We start from the raw sequence: 18,572 nt of genomic DNA, 5'->3' as shown, positions 1-18,572 counted from the left end.
AGTGTCTGGAATCCAGGAATCCACACCCTGAGTCTGACTCCGCCACTCACTAAGGTTTGTTTTCTTTTATGTTTTTGATTTTTACTTCACACTTAAGTTTTTTGAGATGGGGGTTTCATTGTAGCCCAAGCTAGCTTTGAATTTTCTATATAACCAAGGATAACTTTGAACTTGATCCTCCCTCCATGTCTCAGAGTGCTAGGATTAGAAGTGTTTGCTACCACATCCTGTTACACTGACCCAGGTCTTAAGCGTTTCACTCCCCACGAAAGCTGATGGTCTCACATCTTCAAGGGAAACCTTACAGGAGACTCTGGCTTCTTAGCTCATAGCTCAAAGGATGTGATGAGGGCTGGAATTCCTCTTTCCCTGGGTGTCTGCCTGTGCTAGCTAGCCAGGGCCCTCCACACCAGACATTTCCAGCCTTGCAACATCAACTTTCCAGACGGGTGGGGAGCTTCAAAGCCCGCTTCCCTTCATCTTGACGTGGACCTGATTAGCACAAAACCGAAAGTCCAGCACAGAACTGTAACTGCTTGAGGGGAGAGAGGGGTGCTACTTACCCTAATCCAGTCGTAACACAGGGCATATAAGTACCGGATTATTCCGCACCCCATCAACATACAGAAATTTTATCTCAACTTAAAAATTTGTAGGTGCCCAGAGACAGCTAGGCATGCTCTTCTCCTGTTCCTCCACTGAGATTTGTCCCTGATGTCACAACTGGGTATCTATGACACCCTGTCATAGGGACAGCTAAGTGCCTCACAGAGGAGTCAAGGTGTCTCATTTCTGAAGTGAGACTAGGAGGAGAAAATGAACAATTCCCTGGATTACCTGGCCTACCCTGTTATCGTCTCTAATCATAGGCAAAGCACAACCTTCAGGAAGAAACTGGACTTTGGCCATTACATATTACACAAGAATAGAGTACAAATTGGTATGTGGGCAGGTGGGGTGGGCATCGCTGTTTGAAGCTCTAAAAGGATCCACCGTAGAGGTGGTGCCAGGAGACTACACTAGCCCTGGCTTTGGGGTGATATGGCCTTATCTGCCTGAGTTTGGCCAAGAGGGCATGCTGATCAGTGACAAAATTTACTTTCTACCTGAGTGTCTGTGTGCGAGAAAGAAGCAATGTTTAAACTTTTCAGAGCCAAAGTTAGAGAATGTGAGTGCAGTGCCCAATAGACTATCTAGTAATGCTGGGAAGGGATGGAAAAAAAATGTTATTTCATTAGATTGAAAGGAAATTTATCTCTATGAATTTTGAGATGGGCTCACGTAGCCAAGGTGGGCCAGGAGCTGACTGAGAGTCAAGGATGACCTTGAACACCTGGTTGTCCGGCTTCCACCTCTGGAATGCTGGGATTACAGGCCTGCATGTCACCACTTCGGTTTAGACAATGGGGTGGGGGTGGGGGTGGAATCAAACCCGGGGTCTCTGGTGTGCTGAGCGGCTGGCACTCTTGACCGAGCTGCTCCCCTGCCCATCTTTGGGTAGCCCTCACTACGAAGCCATCTCAAATTCTCCAGAGATGTCAAGAGGGGAAAATTAAACCTAATTGAAGTTGCTAGACTGGATCTCCATCAGAACTCAAAAGCGGAATGTTCAGCGGTTGGGGTCGGGTGGCCTGGTAGTTTCCTAAAGCTGTTAGGATCCTGAACTATAATGATGCTCTTTGTCCTCCAGTGAAGCCTGCTGTCGATACCAAACCTCCAGTGGCGCACACACATCACATTTTAAAATTGAGCAAACTCCAGGTATTTTACTGAATTTTTAAAAAAATCTTTGTTCTAAAGAGACCCAATTTCTGGAGCCTTCTAAATACCCACCGAACTAAAGATTCATTAGCACTCCTCCCCTGCTATTCACCCCCAGTTTCCCCAAGCTCTGCACCAGGCTCCACCAGGGCTCTCGGTGTGGCCCCTTTTCCTCCAAGTCCCAGAGGAAGGTGACTGGGGTGAGGCACTGTGTGGAGGCAGCACAGTGGTGACGTCACCACGGCGGGGTTTCTTGCCAGGGTGAACAAAAGAGAATTGACAAAATCGAATATGAAAATAAACAACTATGCCAGAAAATCGCCAACGCCCATCGCGGCCCCGCCAAGGTGGACTGCTGGAATGAGTATCTTTCGAAAAGGTAGTGTTCTCTCTCTCTCTCCGCATTTCACTCTCAGGAAACGCAACCTTCCCTTTGGGTTTGAGCCAAGGAAACGCAACCTCCCCTTTGGGTTTGAGCCAGAGAGGGTTACTCAAAGGATGTTCTTATGGAGAGAAGCAAGAGACCACGCTACAAGATTGACAGCTTCCCTGAAAGCAGGAACCTTTCCCCAGAGTTCAAGTCTACCTTTGCTGTCCTTTAAGAGAGTCCCCCTAGCTCTCCTCAGAGCTTGTCCCAAGCACACACGTGTGTACCTCTGCAGAATGCTCACATGTAGACTTGGTTCAGGTGCAAGGCAGTGAGCAACAGTTTGTTTCTTAGTTCTGGAGACTGGGGAATCCAGAGATAGAGGGAGGCACCAGTGGATTCTGGGTTGGCTTGGTGTGGAGGCTGTTTGCTTTCTTCAGAGACAGCCATCTTTGCATTGGAACCTCATGGCAGAGGGGCAGGAGTTTGCTCCCCCAATTTCTTTTCTTTCTTTTCTTTTTTTTTTTTTTTTTTTTCCGAGACAGGTTTTCTCTGTGTAGTTTGGTGCCTTTCCTGGATCTTGCTTTGTAGACCAGGCTGGCCTTGAACTCACAGAGATCCGCCTGGCTCTGCCTCCTGAGTACTGGGATTAAAGGCATGAGCCACTACCACCCATCCCCCCAACTTCTTTTATGAGGGTGTTAATCCCATCCTCAAAACCTCACCTCTTAACATCACCTTGAGAGTTAGCAGTCAAGCATATGGATTTTGGGGGATCCACAATCTGATTAGATTTAGCATCATAACCAAGACTATGCTATGACACTCCAACAATCAGTTCCACGAAAACCCTTGACCAAGTGCTACACGCTAGGTGCCTCCAGCAATAGAGAAATGAGATAAGGAACATTATTTCCCAACCCCAAACACTTGCAATCTAAGATGTAATGTTTGTAAAAACCCTACTACAGCAGTGTGATAAGGGGTAGGAAAGCGTACACCAGGGAATGGTGGCATGTATGTGTAGAGGGAGGAGAGGGGAAGGCAGAATTCCTATATCTACCAGGAGATCTCAAACAAAACTGAAAGTCAAGGGTAGGGAGATAAACCGAAACTTGACTCCAGGCATGTATGCATTATCCATAGGGAGCCTTCCATGCTTATATAAACCAAGTTTCCAGTCCTGGTTTCACATTATATAATCCTTGGTAAATGTTAACAACATGCTGAGCTCATGAGCATTTTGTCAGAAACCTAGATGAACACATTTGTGTCTTTCCACACATCTGTATTTATCAATAATAAATTCACAAGTCCTGAGCTATCGTTGAGAGCAATTTGACAAACACTGCCACTTTGTTTTTGAATCACCCTGGCTGAGATCAACAGGACTTCTTATTCCTATCTTAATTACTATATTAACTCTCAGACTACACATTACATGGCCATACAGTGAATGTCTCCTTATGCATGTACATGTGTAGGTTGCAGAATGATGACAAAGAAGAAAGTCACGTACATATTTTAAAGGCCTGAGAGGCCAGAGCTGGGAGATTGATAAGGACTCGTGTCTCTGTCTTGATGAGATAACCCAGATGGGGGTCTTAGAGAGGCTGCTGGGGCTAAGGGCAGAAGAATCAGGTAGCAGGGTCAGCTTGAGCTGTAGAGTTGAGGCCAGCTTCTGAGGCAAAAGGGTCAGACCTGGTCTGGATGGGTGGACTGGTAGATTTCAGGCCCAGATGGGTGAACAGGAAAACCAGATACAATTCAAGTATCAACCTACATATCTGGTCAGATGACAGGTAATTGGGACCATCAACATCTAAAACAAGTTGTCACCTTCTTTATGGGGTCTGGGTGAGAGAGCTACACCCTTTCCTCAGTCTGGTTCTTTTTTTTTTTTTTTTTTTAGATTTATTTATTTATTATGTATACAGCATGTATGACTACAGGCCAGAAGAGGGCACCAGATCTCATTACAGTTGGTTGTGAGCCACCATGTGGTTGCTGGGAATTGAACTCAGGACCTCTGGAAGAGCAGCCAGTGCTCTTAACCTCTGAGCCATCTCTCCAGCCCCTGAGTCCAGTTCTTGAGCTTAGTGTTTCTCTTGAGGATCTAATGCACCCATGTGCTTCTGCAACTCCAGTTCCCCTCTATGAATGTCCAGAACGGGAACCTCTCTACTCCAGAATAAGTAGATTAGCAGTCTGTGACATGTGAGTGGCACTGGACAGACAGTGCTATTCAAAGATGAGGAACAGCCTCATCTTCTTCTATCCTCAAAATAGAGTCAAAAGCTGTTAGTGAAGTGGAGTCTCTCAGGGCAAGACCCAGGGTGAAAGCAATTGTCTTATGCACCATGAGGTCATATAGAGTTGGCGTGTAGTCTAGCTCAACACTAAGACCTAAGCTCTCTCCCATATCAACACATTAGGCTCTTCCAGCAGGCAATGGGGCTGAGGGCTACTAACGGAGACCTGTAAATGCTTCCTGTGTTTTCCGGAGTGCACACTGTCCTAGGCTTTCCTCTCCTCTTTCGTCCCATCCAGGAGAAATGCTTTCTTCTTCACCCACACTGGTTTTGTGTTTTTCAGCTTAAACAGAGAAGCAAGGAACCGAGAGCTAGTGAGAATCACCATGGAAAACCAGGGCATTCTAAAGAGGCTGGGTGACCGCAAACCCCACTATGACCGCAGGACATCGGAGGTGGACTGGCAGGTACGTGGCCACTCTTGTCATAGTTCCAGGGATACCTGAAGTTAGTCTGTGCTCAGCGTAGAGGCTAATCCCTTTGCGGCTAGATCATGTCAATCATCAGTCACTCAGAGAAAAACCCACACAACAAACACAGCTCCTGGATGCAAACTGTGGAACGGCCAAAGGCATCTTAGTGATAACTACCCAGTCAATTTCAGAAAACACTGGGCACACCCCCCCACCCCAACTCATAAGAAAGGCTGAATGCATAAGCATGGGGGAGGGCAGTATGATCCTATGTGTGGTTGATCGGCCCCATTTAGAGACGATTCTTCAAACTAGGGAGGATTGGTACAGAGGCTGAGGCAGGAAGATGACTCATTTGAGGACAGCCTAGACTACTTAGTATTGAGACCCTGCCTCAACAAACAAGCAAGGCAGTAAAGCTCAGGGGAGCTGTGAGCAGTGTTTTAAAGGCCCCCCTCTCCCCACCTTTTCTAAGCCATTCTTAGGATTTAGAATTTCAGCTCTCATACCCGTGTGCCCACATTGGTAATCCTTTCTGATTTTTTTTTCCTTCAAGAATTCAAGGCGCTATATCAGAAACACAACAAGATACCTTATCTCCCAGCAAGAATAGGTATGTCATTTTTATGATAGCACATTGATAGCACGTACTACCAAAGTCCTGACAACTCCATGGATGACCAATGAAGGCTCAGCTCGGGAGGAGATGAAGACCCACACAGGGAGCCCAGAGCTCTTTAACGTCTCTGGAAATGATGTTTTTCTGCCACCAGCTTTGAGGCTTTGTGGGAGTCTAAGGGGAAGTGATCTGTGCCACTAAGACATTAGCAGGGGAGGGTGAGATGGTTCAGCAGGTGAAGCTGTGAGCCTGATAGACATGGCTGAGTTTGATCTCCAGAGCCCCGTGGAAAGGTGGAAGGAGAGAACCCACTCCACAAACGTCCTCTGACCTCCACATGAGCTCCCTCCAACAATAATAATTTTTAAAATCCTTTAAATTTTTAAAAACTTAACAAGAAACCTAGGCTTGAAAGCTAGGTCTAAGGCCCATGACTGGTAAAAAGCATGGCCATTTGAGCATTTTATTAGATATGATTAGTAACATGGCTCTGTGCCTTAAAGGAAGGAAGAAGTGGATACCCAGACTCTCCAAAGAATAGTGCTACTGTGGGTATCCCCTCCTTCCTCCTCCTCCTCTGGCCCCTCCTCCTCTTAACTCTCCTACCCCTCCCTTCCTCTGGACATAAGGTTACTCATCATGGGAAAGACACAGAGAAGACCCAGGATTTCTTGACTGCTTAGAATCTCAAGGCACTCCAGAGCGACTGCATGCCCCATCTTAGGATGTTACAATAAAGCTTGGCATGTAAAACAGGGCAAGCCAACAGAAGGACGTGATGAGCCGTTTATTTGTATTCTCTGCATACGCCTGTGTATTCGTGTGTGTGCGCGCAAGTGCTCTGTGGAATAATTCTCTTGTACACTGTAAAGATTTGTCACTCGAATTGGTTTAATAAAATGCTGATTGGCCAGTAGCCAGGCAGGAATTATAGGGGAGACAACCAGACTAGCAGAATGATGGGAAGAAGAAGGGTGGAGTCAGAGGAGTCACTGGGAGATGCAGAGAGAGCAAGATGGGCATGCCGTACTAAGAAAAGGTATTAAGCCATGTGGCAAAGCATAGATAAAAAGTAAGGGTTAATTTAAGTGTAAGAGTTAGTTAGCAACAAGCTAGTAACAAGCCTGAGTTATCAGCCAAGCATTAGTAATTGAGTCTCCATGTTGGTTATTTGGGAAGTGGCCACAGCACAGGAGAAGTCCGCCTGTGTGTGTGTGTGTGTGTGTGTGTGTGTGTGTGTGTGTGTGTGTATGCACATGTGCCCGAGGTGTGGAGACCATCTGACAATGTCTTCTTTGACCACTTGTTTTTGAGACAGGGTCTCTCACTGAACCCAGAGCTCACTGATTGAGCTAGGAGAGCCAGCCACTGAGCTCCAGGGATCTGCCAGTCTCTGTACCACCCCCACACCTGGCTTTTACGTGGGTGCTAAAGATCCAGACTTAGGTTTTCAGTTTGTGCTGTAATCACTTGACCGTGTCATCTTCTCAGGTCCTAATTTGTAGTTATATATGGCCTTGAACTTGCTAACTAGCCAAGGGTAATCTTACATTCATGATCCTCCTGCCTCTACCTCCCCAGTGCTGGGTTTATAGGCATGGGCCCCCATGCTGGATTTATACTCTACTGGGCATCAACCCGAGGGCTTCATGCATGCTAGGCAAGCATTCTACCCACTTAACTATATCCCCAGTTCTCTCTTCCCATTACGTTTTATGCTTGTCCTCTCTGGCTGAAAAATCTGACTCTCTTTGCTTAAATGCCTATTCCCAACACTTGAGAGAGCCCATGTCCCTGTAGAGACTTCTCTGACCTACCCCGACATTTGGTTGGATCAAGCACCATTTCAAATGTTTGACGTTTTCCTTTTGTTGTGGTGTTAACTGATCTTTAGTTCGATTGCACTAAACCCAGACAGCATATCCTATGACTTCTATTCTTCTAAGCTTTTTAAGGTTACCTCATGATCCAGGATATGGCCTAGCGAGGCGAGTGTACTGAGTTTAGTATTATCAATCACTGAAAGCGGGGTAGCAAAATTCCCAATGTTTGTGGATTTATCAATTTTTTCCATTCAGCTCTATCAATGTAAAGAGTTTACTCTCACTGGTGTGTGTATATGCACACATGTGCAGGTGCCCACAGAGACTAGAAGAGGCTGTCATGTCTCCCAGATCTGGATTTAGAAGTTGTTTTGAGCCACCCTGTGTGGGTACTGGAAAATGAACCCTGTCCCTCTGAAAGAGCAGCAAGCGCTCTTAACGGCCCAGTTCCCAGTCCTGTCCATTTTTACTTCACTGTCACAGGTTTTGAAGCTCTCCCCTTGGGTGCATACTCCTTTAAGATCACTGTGTCTTCTTGGTATGTTGATTTATCTTCTTTTAATCTCCTCTGTTTGTCGCTAGTGATTGTCTTCCTCTGGTCTGCTTTATTGGACATCATCATAACCACTGCTGTTTAAAAATCCATGTTTTAATACTCTTCTCTACTCTCATTCATTCATTCATTTATTTATATTTATTTGCTTGTTTATTATTTATTTTGAGACAGGGTCTCTCTACAGAGGCATGGCTGTCCTGGAACTCACTCTGTAGACCAGGCCTGGAACTCACAGAGATCCACCTGCCCCTGCCTCCTGAGTGCTGGGATTAAAGGTGTGCACCACCACTGCCTGGCCCTCTTTATTTCTTAAATGATGTGTGTGTTGGGGTCAGAGGACAACCTAAGTGTCAGATCTCTTTTCCCACCTTGTTGGAGACAGGGTCTTTTTGTCGTTAGCTGTTGTGTGTACCAGACTAACCTACCCTTGAGCATTTGGGAATTCTCTTGTCTCTGCCCACCAGTAGGCTGGAATTACAGACACAAGCTACCATGCCAACTTTATTTGGGCTCTGGGGATTTGAACCCAGGTCTTCAGCTTTGCATGGCAAGTACATTAGCCGCTGAGCCATCTTCTCAGGCCCTCCTCATTCCTTTTAAAATACAAAAATGAGCCAGGTGTGGTAGCAAATGCCTTCACTCCCAGCACTGGGGAGGCAGAGGTAGGCGTATCTCTGAGTTTGAGGCCAGCCTGGTCTATAGAGTGAGCTCCAGGACAGTCAGGCCTACACAGAGAAACCCTGTCTCGAAAATGCCCCCCCAAGTCATAAAATGCAAAAGTGGTTTCTGCATGAATATCCAGCACCACAGAAGATGGTTACTTTGTTTTGCCCAGCTAGTGTGGGGTAAAGAAGCTGAAAAGGTGTGGGTCTGTTCTAGCTCTTTGGCTCATCCCTTCTGGACGTTCCGCTCCTTCCTCTGTTCACGTTTTTGTTTAGAGCTGCTTTTGGAGCAGGTCTCCACAATTTTGTGTCCCTCCTCTGGGAACACTGTTCATCCCCCTCCTTCCTAAGATAGTCTCACGATGGCGGGCTTCAGCATTAATAGTTCTTTGTCCTCGGATTGTGACGTGCTTGCCACTTCTTCCCGATGCAGAAATAGAACCTGAATTACTTTCCTTTCTGGCTATTTTCTGCTGTTCTTAAGGTTGGTATTCTTCCCCCTCAATCTTCGGTTTCTAGGAGATTAAATAGGACGTGGAAGGGCTCCCAACTCATGCTTGAAATTTGATTCGGTCTACTTCTTGAACTGTAGGCTGTCTTTCTCCAGAATGGGAGGCAGGAGGGGTGTTGGTTCAGCCACCGTTTCTCTGCATATGACTGTCTTGACCTTTGTCGTCACCTGCTGGGACTCTGACACAATAAATATCACACTTTTGAGTTCACCCAAGTTTTAAGTTTCGCTTTGTATTTTTTGCTCCCATTACTTAAAAAAATTATAATTAGTGTGTGAGTGCGTGTATCCATGTATCTATGTACCATGCATTTAGGGCATGCACCATGGCATAAGTGTAAAGAGAGGACATCTCTGTGGCGACATCTCTCCTAACATCTTGGCACTGGGCTTCAGAGGGCACTGGCTCCAGAGGGCCCCGGGCTCCAGAGGACACCGGGCTCTAGAGAGGGCCCCGGGCTCCAGAGGACACCGGGCTCGGGAGGGCACTGGGCTCCAGAAGGTACTGGCTCCAGAGGAGGACACTGGCTCCAGAGAGGACACCGGACTCCAGTGGGCACCGGGCTCCAGAGGTAAGCGCCTTTACTCAGTGAGCTGTCTCGCTTCCCTACTTCCATGACTTTTGATGGGTTCTCTTTCAGGTCTGTCTCATCACTCAGGTTTTCTATTTTTCCTTTTGTTTCGGGGGAACTAATTACTGATATCACTGTGTGCACAGTGTCGGCATAACTGCAAGCCAAGGGCTGTCTTTCCTTGCTTAGGATGTTGTAGAGAAAGACATTTGCTCCACCCAGGACCTTGGGCTATCGGGCCCGAAGGCGGCGGGGCCTCCTGCCTTGTACTCTAATGGACTTCTCTTCTCCTGGGGAAGCAAGCGTTCATTTTCTCATTTATTTTTTTTTTGTCTTTGCCTGAGGTTGGTTCTGTGTAAGGCCTCTCCATAGCCCAGTCTCTAGGCTATGAGGGACACAGAGGAAGTGCAGGGGACCCACCACATTGCCAGAGACTCCAAGTCTGTTCCTAGGCGGGTTTTACGGTTCTCAGACTTCCTTTATGCAAGAAGTTTAACTCTATGTAGTGGAGGAAGAAAAAATGAAAATGACTCCATACCGCCTTGTCCTAAAACCACTGGCCTAACTAAAGGAATTGAGGCTTAAAGAATATATTCAAAGGGCAGAGAAAAGGAAGGGGTGGATCAATCCACCAAACAAATGCAGCTGATTGGTTCTTAACTGTCTGATCCCCAAACGGACTTTATATGAATGCTGAAGTTTGTAACTGTTAAACGTATCAAGAGCTGTCATTGTTATGCCTGTAATCCCAGTACTTAGGAGGCAGAGGCAGGAGGATCGTGAATTCAAAGCCCGGTGGGGTGAGGCCAGCCTATTAAAATCTATCCTCAAAAGAGCAAACCAGGAGCTGGAGAGATGACTCAGTAGTTACGAGCACTGGCTGCTCTTCCAGAGACCCAGATCGGATCCCAGCACCCACATGGTACACAGACTTATGCGAAGGCAAAAGACCCCCCCACACACACACCACACAACGCAAGCAAAAATAATTGAATCACTGCTTGGACACCTGATCCTGTGGCTGGTGGCACAGAAGGCAGGTGTGGCACTAGATAAGTACCCGCACAGTTTAAATGCCCACATGCTGTAAAGCACTGGAGATATACATATAATAATAAAGGCACTATTGGCTGAGGTTAAACACATCTGAGCTGTCATTGGCAGGGGGTTATAACCTCAAATCTCTCTTTTGCAAGGAATGGGCTGGGAGGCAGGGCAGGCTACTCACCACTGGATCAAGGACGGCATGCACTGATACTGAGAACTATGTTGAAAGAGCCAAAGGCAGATGAGTTCTGTAATTGATGAGTGATGTCTGCCACGGGGGCAGGATGGGCAGTAGCAACATGTATAGGATCCATTTAACATTCTTGATCTTGAAAAGTCCTCTAGAGCTCACATTTTCTATAGTTATAGACACAGACCAAGGACTTAACTGTGTTTAAAGACCCAAGGAATGAAACATTTATTCTTGAGAGGCATAGATAGAGCTGTACTGGTGTGCAGGTTAGGAGTGAGGAACTTTTGCCAACCTTTTTGCTGGGGGCTCTGAACACACATACTGCAGGTTAGGTTGGACTTGGATTTGCATTTACACACACTCCACCAATACGTATTTGCAAACTATTACATTTATTTATTTATTTATTTTGTAACAACATTCTCTGCTTTGTATAAACAGCAAAAACATGCCTTCCAGATGACACCTGTCCCTGGGACCCTATCCTCTCAGCTCCCACGGATCTCATAGCAGACAAACAGTTGTGAACATAACTTGTCCTGGGAGAAGGGAAGGTACTTTAATTGCAAATAAACCAAGCCCATTTTCATGCCTTACCTCAAAATCCACACTGAGTTCTACCACCTCATCTGAGAACTGGCTAAAAATACGGAGTAAGCAGAAAATGACTTTTTATTATGACATGAATTTTTTTAAAGTCACCCAGTGCTCAACACTGGAGGGCAAGTCACCTACATCGAACTGTAACCAGGTAAGGTCTCCACCATGCTGCAGATGTGAGATGGCCAGGAATGCGCTCTTCCTAAAGTGTCATCTACCTGGGAGTGGACTCAAGATTCCAGTTCTCCATCCTTCAGGAGGCAGTTCCACCTCACCGCTGCCCACTGGCCTGGATTTCTGAGAAAGAGTTAAGTCGCTATTTCGCTTGCTAAAAATCCAATAAGAAGGACCTGCTCTTTTGCTGGAAAGTCCTACAAAAGAGATCGGTGGATTACCTGGTGGTAAGCCAAAGAGTTGCAAGAGTTCTTGTGCAAGAAAGTTAGCTGGAATTTTGCAGATGGGCGGCAAACGGCCTACCTGCTACTTCACTGTTGGCCTGGCCTATTGTAGGGATAAGGCATCTTGCACATGTAAAAACTGCATCCTTTTAGTCCTAGAAGTTATAAGCACACTGCACACTATTTCAGCTATGAATATACTCCTCACAAGTCAGTCATTTCATTAGGGAGGCTCCACTATAGACCCATAAAAGCAGGAGGCAGTGTGGCATAGTGGTTAAAGATCGTATCTTGTGTGAGGAATTTTGAGGCTCAAATATATACAGCTGTACCATTATGCACGTGCAGGTATGTGTGTAAGTGCACAATGTGTGTGTGTATGTGTGTGTGTGTAGGTATGTAAGTGCTGACTAGTCAGATGAAAAGTTTCCAGAGTCTCCTGTTTCCGCTCCCTATCTCGTGACTGAAGTACTGCAGTTATGAATACACACTACAAATGAGGCTTTTATGTGGGTTCTGGGGATTTGAACTCAAGTCCTTAGGCATGCATGATAAGCACTTTTATGTATGGACACGCTTCCTCAGCCTGGTACTGTCTTTCAGCTGTATAAACCTGGACACTTGATTTCAAATCTCTTAAGTCTCATTTTTTTCCCCTCAATTGTAAAATGGGAATGAACGGTAACATTGCTGTGTCATCGGCTTCGTGTATTTATGAAGATAATGCACAAGACTCCTCAGCATCACAGCCAGCACAGAACTTACGTAGCTGGTAGCTCATCAGAAGTAAAATTCTCTGAGCTGCTATGACCTGTCACAGTCCCTTGAGAAATCACTGCTGCTTAGAGACACCACGACAGACCCGCACTCTGAGTCTATATACTTTTCACAGGACTCATTTATTGTGGCTTAGACACAGCTTTGACAGATGGGGGGGGGTCATCTGATTCCCCACAATCTAGCACAACAGGAGCCCAAATCTGAAAATGGAGTCAGCCTAGAACCAAGGCGTAATGACGGACAACTGATAGTATAGGACAGACACAGCAAGGACTCACTTTCAGGGGCATGGGGGTATTCAGAAAGGGGACCGGCAGCCCGACATTCCTCAAGAGTCCCCGAAGGCACTGCTGCATTGTAGAATAGTCTAGTGAGCCATGCGGACTGTTAAGTGTGCCTCTGTCTTGCAGGAAAAACATCATGTATGTGTACTACGTGAAAAGTCAGGGAATCAATTTCCCTACCACCCGGCAAGCACGATCAAAACAACCTTTTTTTTTTTTTTTTTGAAGTAATATTTCAGTGCTGCAAGACAGGTCTTCATTTGCACAGAAGATCCCCTCGGGGAGAACAATTTCCAACAAAGCTGGACCAGAGAAGTGTCACATTTATAAAGCTGAAACATCACTGTAAATCACTCTATAAATTCACCACCACCACCCCCAAAGACAGTGGCTTCATAGCTTTGGTACAAAGAATCAAGGCCAACTTGCCTGCGAGACTTTAATGAACGACATGTTGTCCTGTGAACCGCCCCCTTTCAACTCAGCCCACGAAGGGGTGCAGTGCAAAAAGACAGACAAAAATCCAACACCAAACAAGGCTTCCCACTAAAACTCAGTGACGAGAGTTTGTGGGAAATCCTGCCCCTCTCTGTACTCGAGATTCCTTGACAATACATGAGGGAGGCTGGACAATGTGGTCTTCGAGGTCCCTCCAGACTGGATGCTACAGGATGAAGTTACCTCACCCAGCCGATGGGTACCCAGTAAGTGTCCTTGCTCAGCTTCTCTATGACAGCTCTGAGCTGGCTGCAGATGCTCTGCAGGTCCTCCCTCACAAGCACAGTGTCTATCAGGTGCCCATAGTGCTGATCGATGAAGGTGGCAGAGGCGGCCATCTCTTGCTGCTGTTCATCCTGCAAGGAAAGAGACAGTATGGAGTCTGGGGGAACACTCCCCTGTCAGAACCTGCATTTATTTAATGTGCCAAATGGATGCCTGTGTCCTATAGATAACCTTAACCGTGAGCATGAGAGTAGCGTGTAGTAGTAGAAGCATATCACACAGAAGGAAATCAATGGGCAACAGACACAATCATTCACTTACAAAATATCCCGAGGACCTCCGAACTGAGAACCATTGTTTCGGGGTGCCTTGCTATATCTGTGTATAAATGTCAGCATCATATTCCTGACTGACCCAAAAATGTTTCCAAAGAGGTGTGGAGTTGGCTGTGGCGGTGCACACCTGTAATCCTAGTACTTAGGAGGCTAAGGCAAGAGGATCATGAGTTCCAATCCAGCCTGGGCTACAAAGCAAGACCCTGTATCCAAAAAATAGAGGTCTGTTGACTAGTGGCAGACCACTTGCCTAATGTATGTGAGGCCTGGGGATCAATCCTAAGCATCACACACACAAAGAAGAGGGGCTGAAAAGATGGCTCATTAGGTAGAGTGTCTGCCACGCAAGGATGAGGACCCAAGTTCAGATATCACACACCCGTGTAGAAGCTGGGTGGGTGCGCATCTACAACCCCAACACCAGACAGAACAGGGTCAGGCAGAGACAGGTAAACCCCAGGGGCTTGCTGGCCAGCCCAGACTAGCCAAAATGGCAAGCCCCAGTTTCAGCAAGACCCTGCCTCAAAAATCGGATGGAGAAGGGAGAGGGGAAGATGGCTGACCTCAGCCTCTGGCCTCAGCACCCCGCCCCCCACAGACACTTATAAGCATCCTCTGTGTTGACTTTTCCATTCATAAGGAGCCATTGATTCTTTGTTTTACACCAGGGCTGAGTTAGCAGGCTAGAGAAGGAAGAAGAATGACTTAAGAGAGCCTTGGGACAACTCTGCTCAAATTCCCCATTTCCTAGGGCACCTCATTGCCTTTCCAACCCTAGCACTAAGATCTACACAAAACTCTGCCTTACCCAGCCTGGTGGTGCTTCATGCAGAGTCCCTAGGATTTGGAATTTCAATTGTGTAGCGCAGACAACGAGCCTGCTTCGTGGAGAAAGGGGGCAGGTCTACTCGAGAAAACACAACATCGAATCTGTCGCTGGCTTCACCTACATCCCTTTCTGTCCCTCTGCAGTCCTCTGTTGCCTTCTCTGCTTCTAGGGACCTGTTTTCACACTGCCATATGGGAGGGTGGAATCCTAGCCTCCTCCATGGAGACCTACTTCCAAAATTCTTTCTGCCACTTTTCTGTGGGCATCAGTAATTTCCGGGATGAGTGACGAAGGCCCAGACTTTTTTTTTTTTTTTTTTTAATTTAAATGCTGGAAACCTAAGAATATACTGAGCTCATTTCTTCTATCTGTCAAGAGGGAAAAACCCAGGTTCCTCAGGGAGGTGCTTTACAATCTCTCTTCCAGGGCTACTTGCACACTCAGAAGCCCTCTGAAGTGTCTCCATACAGCCCCTGGACCTTCAGTCCCGTTTTGTCCACTGTTACAAGCAAGAGTATGCACGTGTGCGCAAGCGCACACACACACACACACACACACACACACACACACACACATTAGTAGAACAAAACAAAAACACCAAGGTGGCAACTCCTGAAGAAAGACACCTAAAGCTGACCTCTGACCTCCATACTTACACTTGTGTACATGCACACACATACACCCTGCACATATGACTTGCACATACACACTCCATACACACATGCAACACTTGGGTTTGACTCAGAAATTCAACAGCCCAGTGTGGTCCGTTGCACTCACACAGGGCCCCTGACAGCTATCAGTTCCCTTTTAGGGGAGGATGTTGACATGAGGTTATAGAGGGTGGCGAGTCCAGGCAAAGATACCCTGCCTGGATTAGAAGGCATGGTCCCCACCCACCTTGAACCTTCTGGCCATGTGATCATCTTTTCTTAGTCTTATAAAAGGGAAAGATAGCCTTATGCAGAAGGTATGCCCTCTGTCCCTCTTCCTCGGAGTATCCATAGTCAGCTAGGTGTACCCCTTCAAAGGAGAAACGGTCAAGATCAACCTGAAACTTACAAGCGGAGCTGCTGTGTCCTCAGAGTCTGGGGTCACAGGAGGCGTCTTCCTTTTCTCCTGAACTGCAGGCTTCACAAATATAACATAGGGTTTAAACTCAGGGGTCCTCAGGTGTCTTAGTGCCTAAAAAAAAAAGTCCCAGAAAATTATACGCTTTTTTTTGCAACACATACATTCCAAAAGCTCAGTTCTCCTGGGCTTCTGTCCTCAACGGTAATGGTCCTGGTGGTCAGTCCTGAGACGATGGACTTCTACCAGGCAGACTAGCCACATTCTCTCATCCTTCACTTTGACACTGAACTCCTCTGGGCCAGACAGGTTGTTTGAGGAGAGTGGAGAAGTCCAGACCTCAGCTCAGTCTCTCTTAGCTGAGACACTCCAAGTCAATTAACCTCCTTGGGCTCTTTTGTGTCTGCCCATAGCTGAGCCAAGGGCACGAGGCGCAGTGTGCTACATTTAAGTCATCTACCATCAATCTGCCTACGCTGTGTGTGACTGGGCCATTCCACAGACCCCCTTCTGATATTCAAAGAAGCAAAGGTTTGCAAGGTAAATGAAGGGATGACCTATGGAGTCACTTGAAACAAGCACAGATTTTTGCTTTCCCACAATACACTGCTGACAGAGTGTGCCTCCTGCACGGGGTAAAGGCCTCTATCTGTAAACACTGGTGTTGAATTTCTATGCCCTATCTGCATACACACAAAAATCAATAAAATCTTAAAAAATATTTGAGAGCCTGGGTGTGGTGGTGCACACACTCGGGAGGCAAAGACAGGAGGATCTCTGTGAGTTCTGAACCAGCTTGGTCTATAAAGCCATGATAGCCAGGGCTGTACACAGTTTCTCTGTGGACAGAGAAACCCTGTCTCGGAAAAAAAAAAAATGAAAATCTTGGAGGAGCTGGAGAGATAACTCAGCACTCAGAAGCACTGGCTGGCCTGCTCTTCCAGAGGACCCAATTTCGATTTCCCAGCACCCACACAGTGGCTCACATTTTTAACTCCAGTTCTAAGGGATCCAATGCCGTCTTCTGGCCTCCTCAGGCACTGTATACAAGTAGTGCCCAGACATACAGGCAGGCAAAACACTCATCCACATAAAAATAAAATAAGGATTTCAAACAAATCTTCAACATTTGTATTTTGATAGTTTTAAAAAGATTTATTTTATTTTTATGTGGATGAATGTTTTGCCTGTGTGTGCCTGGTGCCCTCGGAGGCCCAAAGATGGGGTTGGACCCCCTAGAATTGGAGTTACAGTTTGTGAGCTACCATGTAGTGCTAAGAAGTGAACCCAGGTCCTTTGTAAAAGCACACCCACTCACACCTGCCTATGAGAGCAGGTGCCTGAGGAGGCCCAAGGAGGCCCGAGGAGGGCGACGGACCCCCTGGAGCTGTAATTACAGGCAGCTATGAGCCACCCCGCATGAAAACTGGGAACTGAGCTCCAGCCTTCTGCAAAAGCAGTACGTGCTCTGAGCTGCTGAGCCATCTCTCCAGTCTCCAGATGTGATGTTCAACTACCAACTCACAGGGAGCACGTTGATGTTCAACTATCAACTCACAGGGAGCACGTTGATGTTCAACTATCAACTCACAGGGAGCACGTTGATGTTCAACTACCAACTCACAGGGAGCACAAATAAGCGAGGTGCTCCCTTCCAGGCAAAATGTGCTTTTAGAAATGTGTTTCAAGCCGACTCGGGTAAAATAAAGCTCACAGTTTATACCATAACATAAACACTGTTCCTGTAGTAGGAAAAAAAAATCCTTATGCTGAGTTCAAAGCGAGGGAGTTTTTCTGAAAGACAAGGTCAAGATGGCCAGATGCCTGCGGAGCCTGCAGATCTCCAGCTGTGGGGAACTGGGACAGGCTTCGAAGCGCTGCACACGTCAGGCTGTTCCCCGACTCTTCCCCGGGGCCTCTCCTTCACTACACATAATTGTTCCAGTAGAGGCAGGAGACTGGCAAGGAAGGAGAACAACAGTGTGGCCTGTGAACACACATGAATAATTTTCTGTCCTGTAACAATTGGCCAAATAGAGCCAGGGACTTTTAAAACCACTGCATATGTGTGTGTGCCTGCGTGTGGGTATGGGCACATGCGAGTGCAATGCCAGCAGAGTCCAGAGAGGGCGTCAGATCCCCCTGGAACTGGAGTTGCAGGTGGTGAGCCACTTGACACTGGTACTAGGAACTGAACTCAGGTCCTCTGGAAGATCATCGAGCACTCTGAGCTGCTGAGCCATCTCTATAACCTATCCCTATCCTTTTTTAGACAAGTACTTCCTGTGTAGCCCAGGCTGACCTCAAACTCACCATCACCTTGCCTCAGCCTCCCCAGTTCTGCTACTACAGGCATGTGCCACCATGTAGTATGTTGTATGATTTGCTCCATGTAGGATATCTGGGCTACTCAGAGGGTCCCTGGGCTCCCTCCAATTAATCCTGTACTTGAGAACAGCAGGGCCTGTTTGGGGCTATCAAGCTTTCATCCAATTCTCAAGGAGAGGATCAAGCATGCCTAACATCAGTGTTCTGAGCTAAAACTTCCTTAGACTGATCTCAAGTGTTCCATAGAACAGATAACCACCCTGGGTTATAAGTTCCATAGACTCGCATGCCCAGATGGCCCAGGAACTCACTTCCGGTTCTACATCCACCAAGCAAACTTTGTTTTTGGCCATAACAGCGCGAATGGCCTCCAGGCTGGTCCCATAGA

At 46.8% G+C, this 18,572-nt stretch overlaps 2 protein-coding genes across 4 annotated transcripts in view; one reads left to right on the top strand and one right to left on the bottom strand.

Annotated features, from left to right (window-relative positions):
• The first annotated feature begins 816 nt into the window (after positions 1-816).
• Positions 817-6,147, top strand: Cfap97d1 (CFAP97 domain containing 1). 2 transcript variants are annotated; one of them, XM_052755819.1, is made up of 5 exons: positions 817-940; positions 1,691-1,761; positions 2,022-2,140; positions 5,410-5,466; positions 6,102-6,147. In XM_052755819.1, exons 1-5 carry the CDS (start codon positions 817-819, stop codon positions 6,145-6,147), a joined length of 417 nt encoding a protein of 138 aa, XP_052611779.1. The 2 variants fall into 2 exon arrangements, with proteins under 2 accessions (XP_052611779.1, XP_052611778.1); XM_052755818.1 differs by lacking the exon at positions 6,102-6,147 and adding an exon at positions 4,724-4,847.
• A 6,567-nt stretch (positions 6,148-12,714) lies between these two features.
• Mpp3 (MAGUK p55 scaffold protein 3) overlaps positions 12,715-18,572 on the bottom strand; it is a 29,498-nt gene continuing 23,640 nt past the window's right edge. For both annotated transcript variants that reach the window (XM_052756249.1, XM_052756250.1), the window contains exons 17-19: positions 18,496-18,572; positions 15,848-15,970; positions 12,715-13,752 (exon numbers count right to left, since the gene is read on the bottom strand). The exon at positions 18,496-18,572 is cut by the window's right edge and continues 32 nt beyond it. In XM_052756249.1, the coding sequence (XP_052612209.1) occupies positions 13,576-13,752; positions 15,848-15,970; positions 18,496-18,572 (377 nt within the window). In that variant the 3' untranslated portion in view covers positions 12,715-13,575. The remainder of the gene's footprint in view (positions 13,753-15,847; positions 15,971-18,495) is intronic.

The sequence above is a fragment of the Peromyscus californicus genome, unplaced genomic scaffold (assembly GCF_007827085.1).
Source record: "Peromyscus californicus insignis strain IS unplaced genomic scaffold, ASM782708v3 Scaffold_3__1_contigs__length_106647218, whole genome shotgun sequence".
NCBI lineage: Eukaryota > Metazoa > Chordata > Mammalia > Rodentia > Cricetidae > Peromyscus > Peromyscus californicus.
Note: the sequence above shows the minus strand (reverse complement) of the source record. Positions and strands in the feature narration are given on the sequence as shown.

Bases quoted from the DNA above. Each gene is read 5' to 3' on its own strand.
- Cfap97d1 (XM_052755818.1), top strand. From the start codon at position 817: ATGAACAATTCCCTGGATTACCTGGCCTACCCTGTTATCGTCTCTAAT. The intron at 1,762-2,021 runs GTATTTTACTGA...GTTTCTTGCCAG, and splicing joins TAAAATTGAGCAAACTCCAG to GGTGAACAAAAGAGAATTGA. The intron at 4,848-5,409 runs GTACGTGGCCAC...TTTTCCTTCAAG, and splicing joins CATCGGAGGTGGACTGGCAG to AATTCAAGGCGCTATATCAG.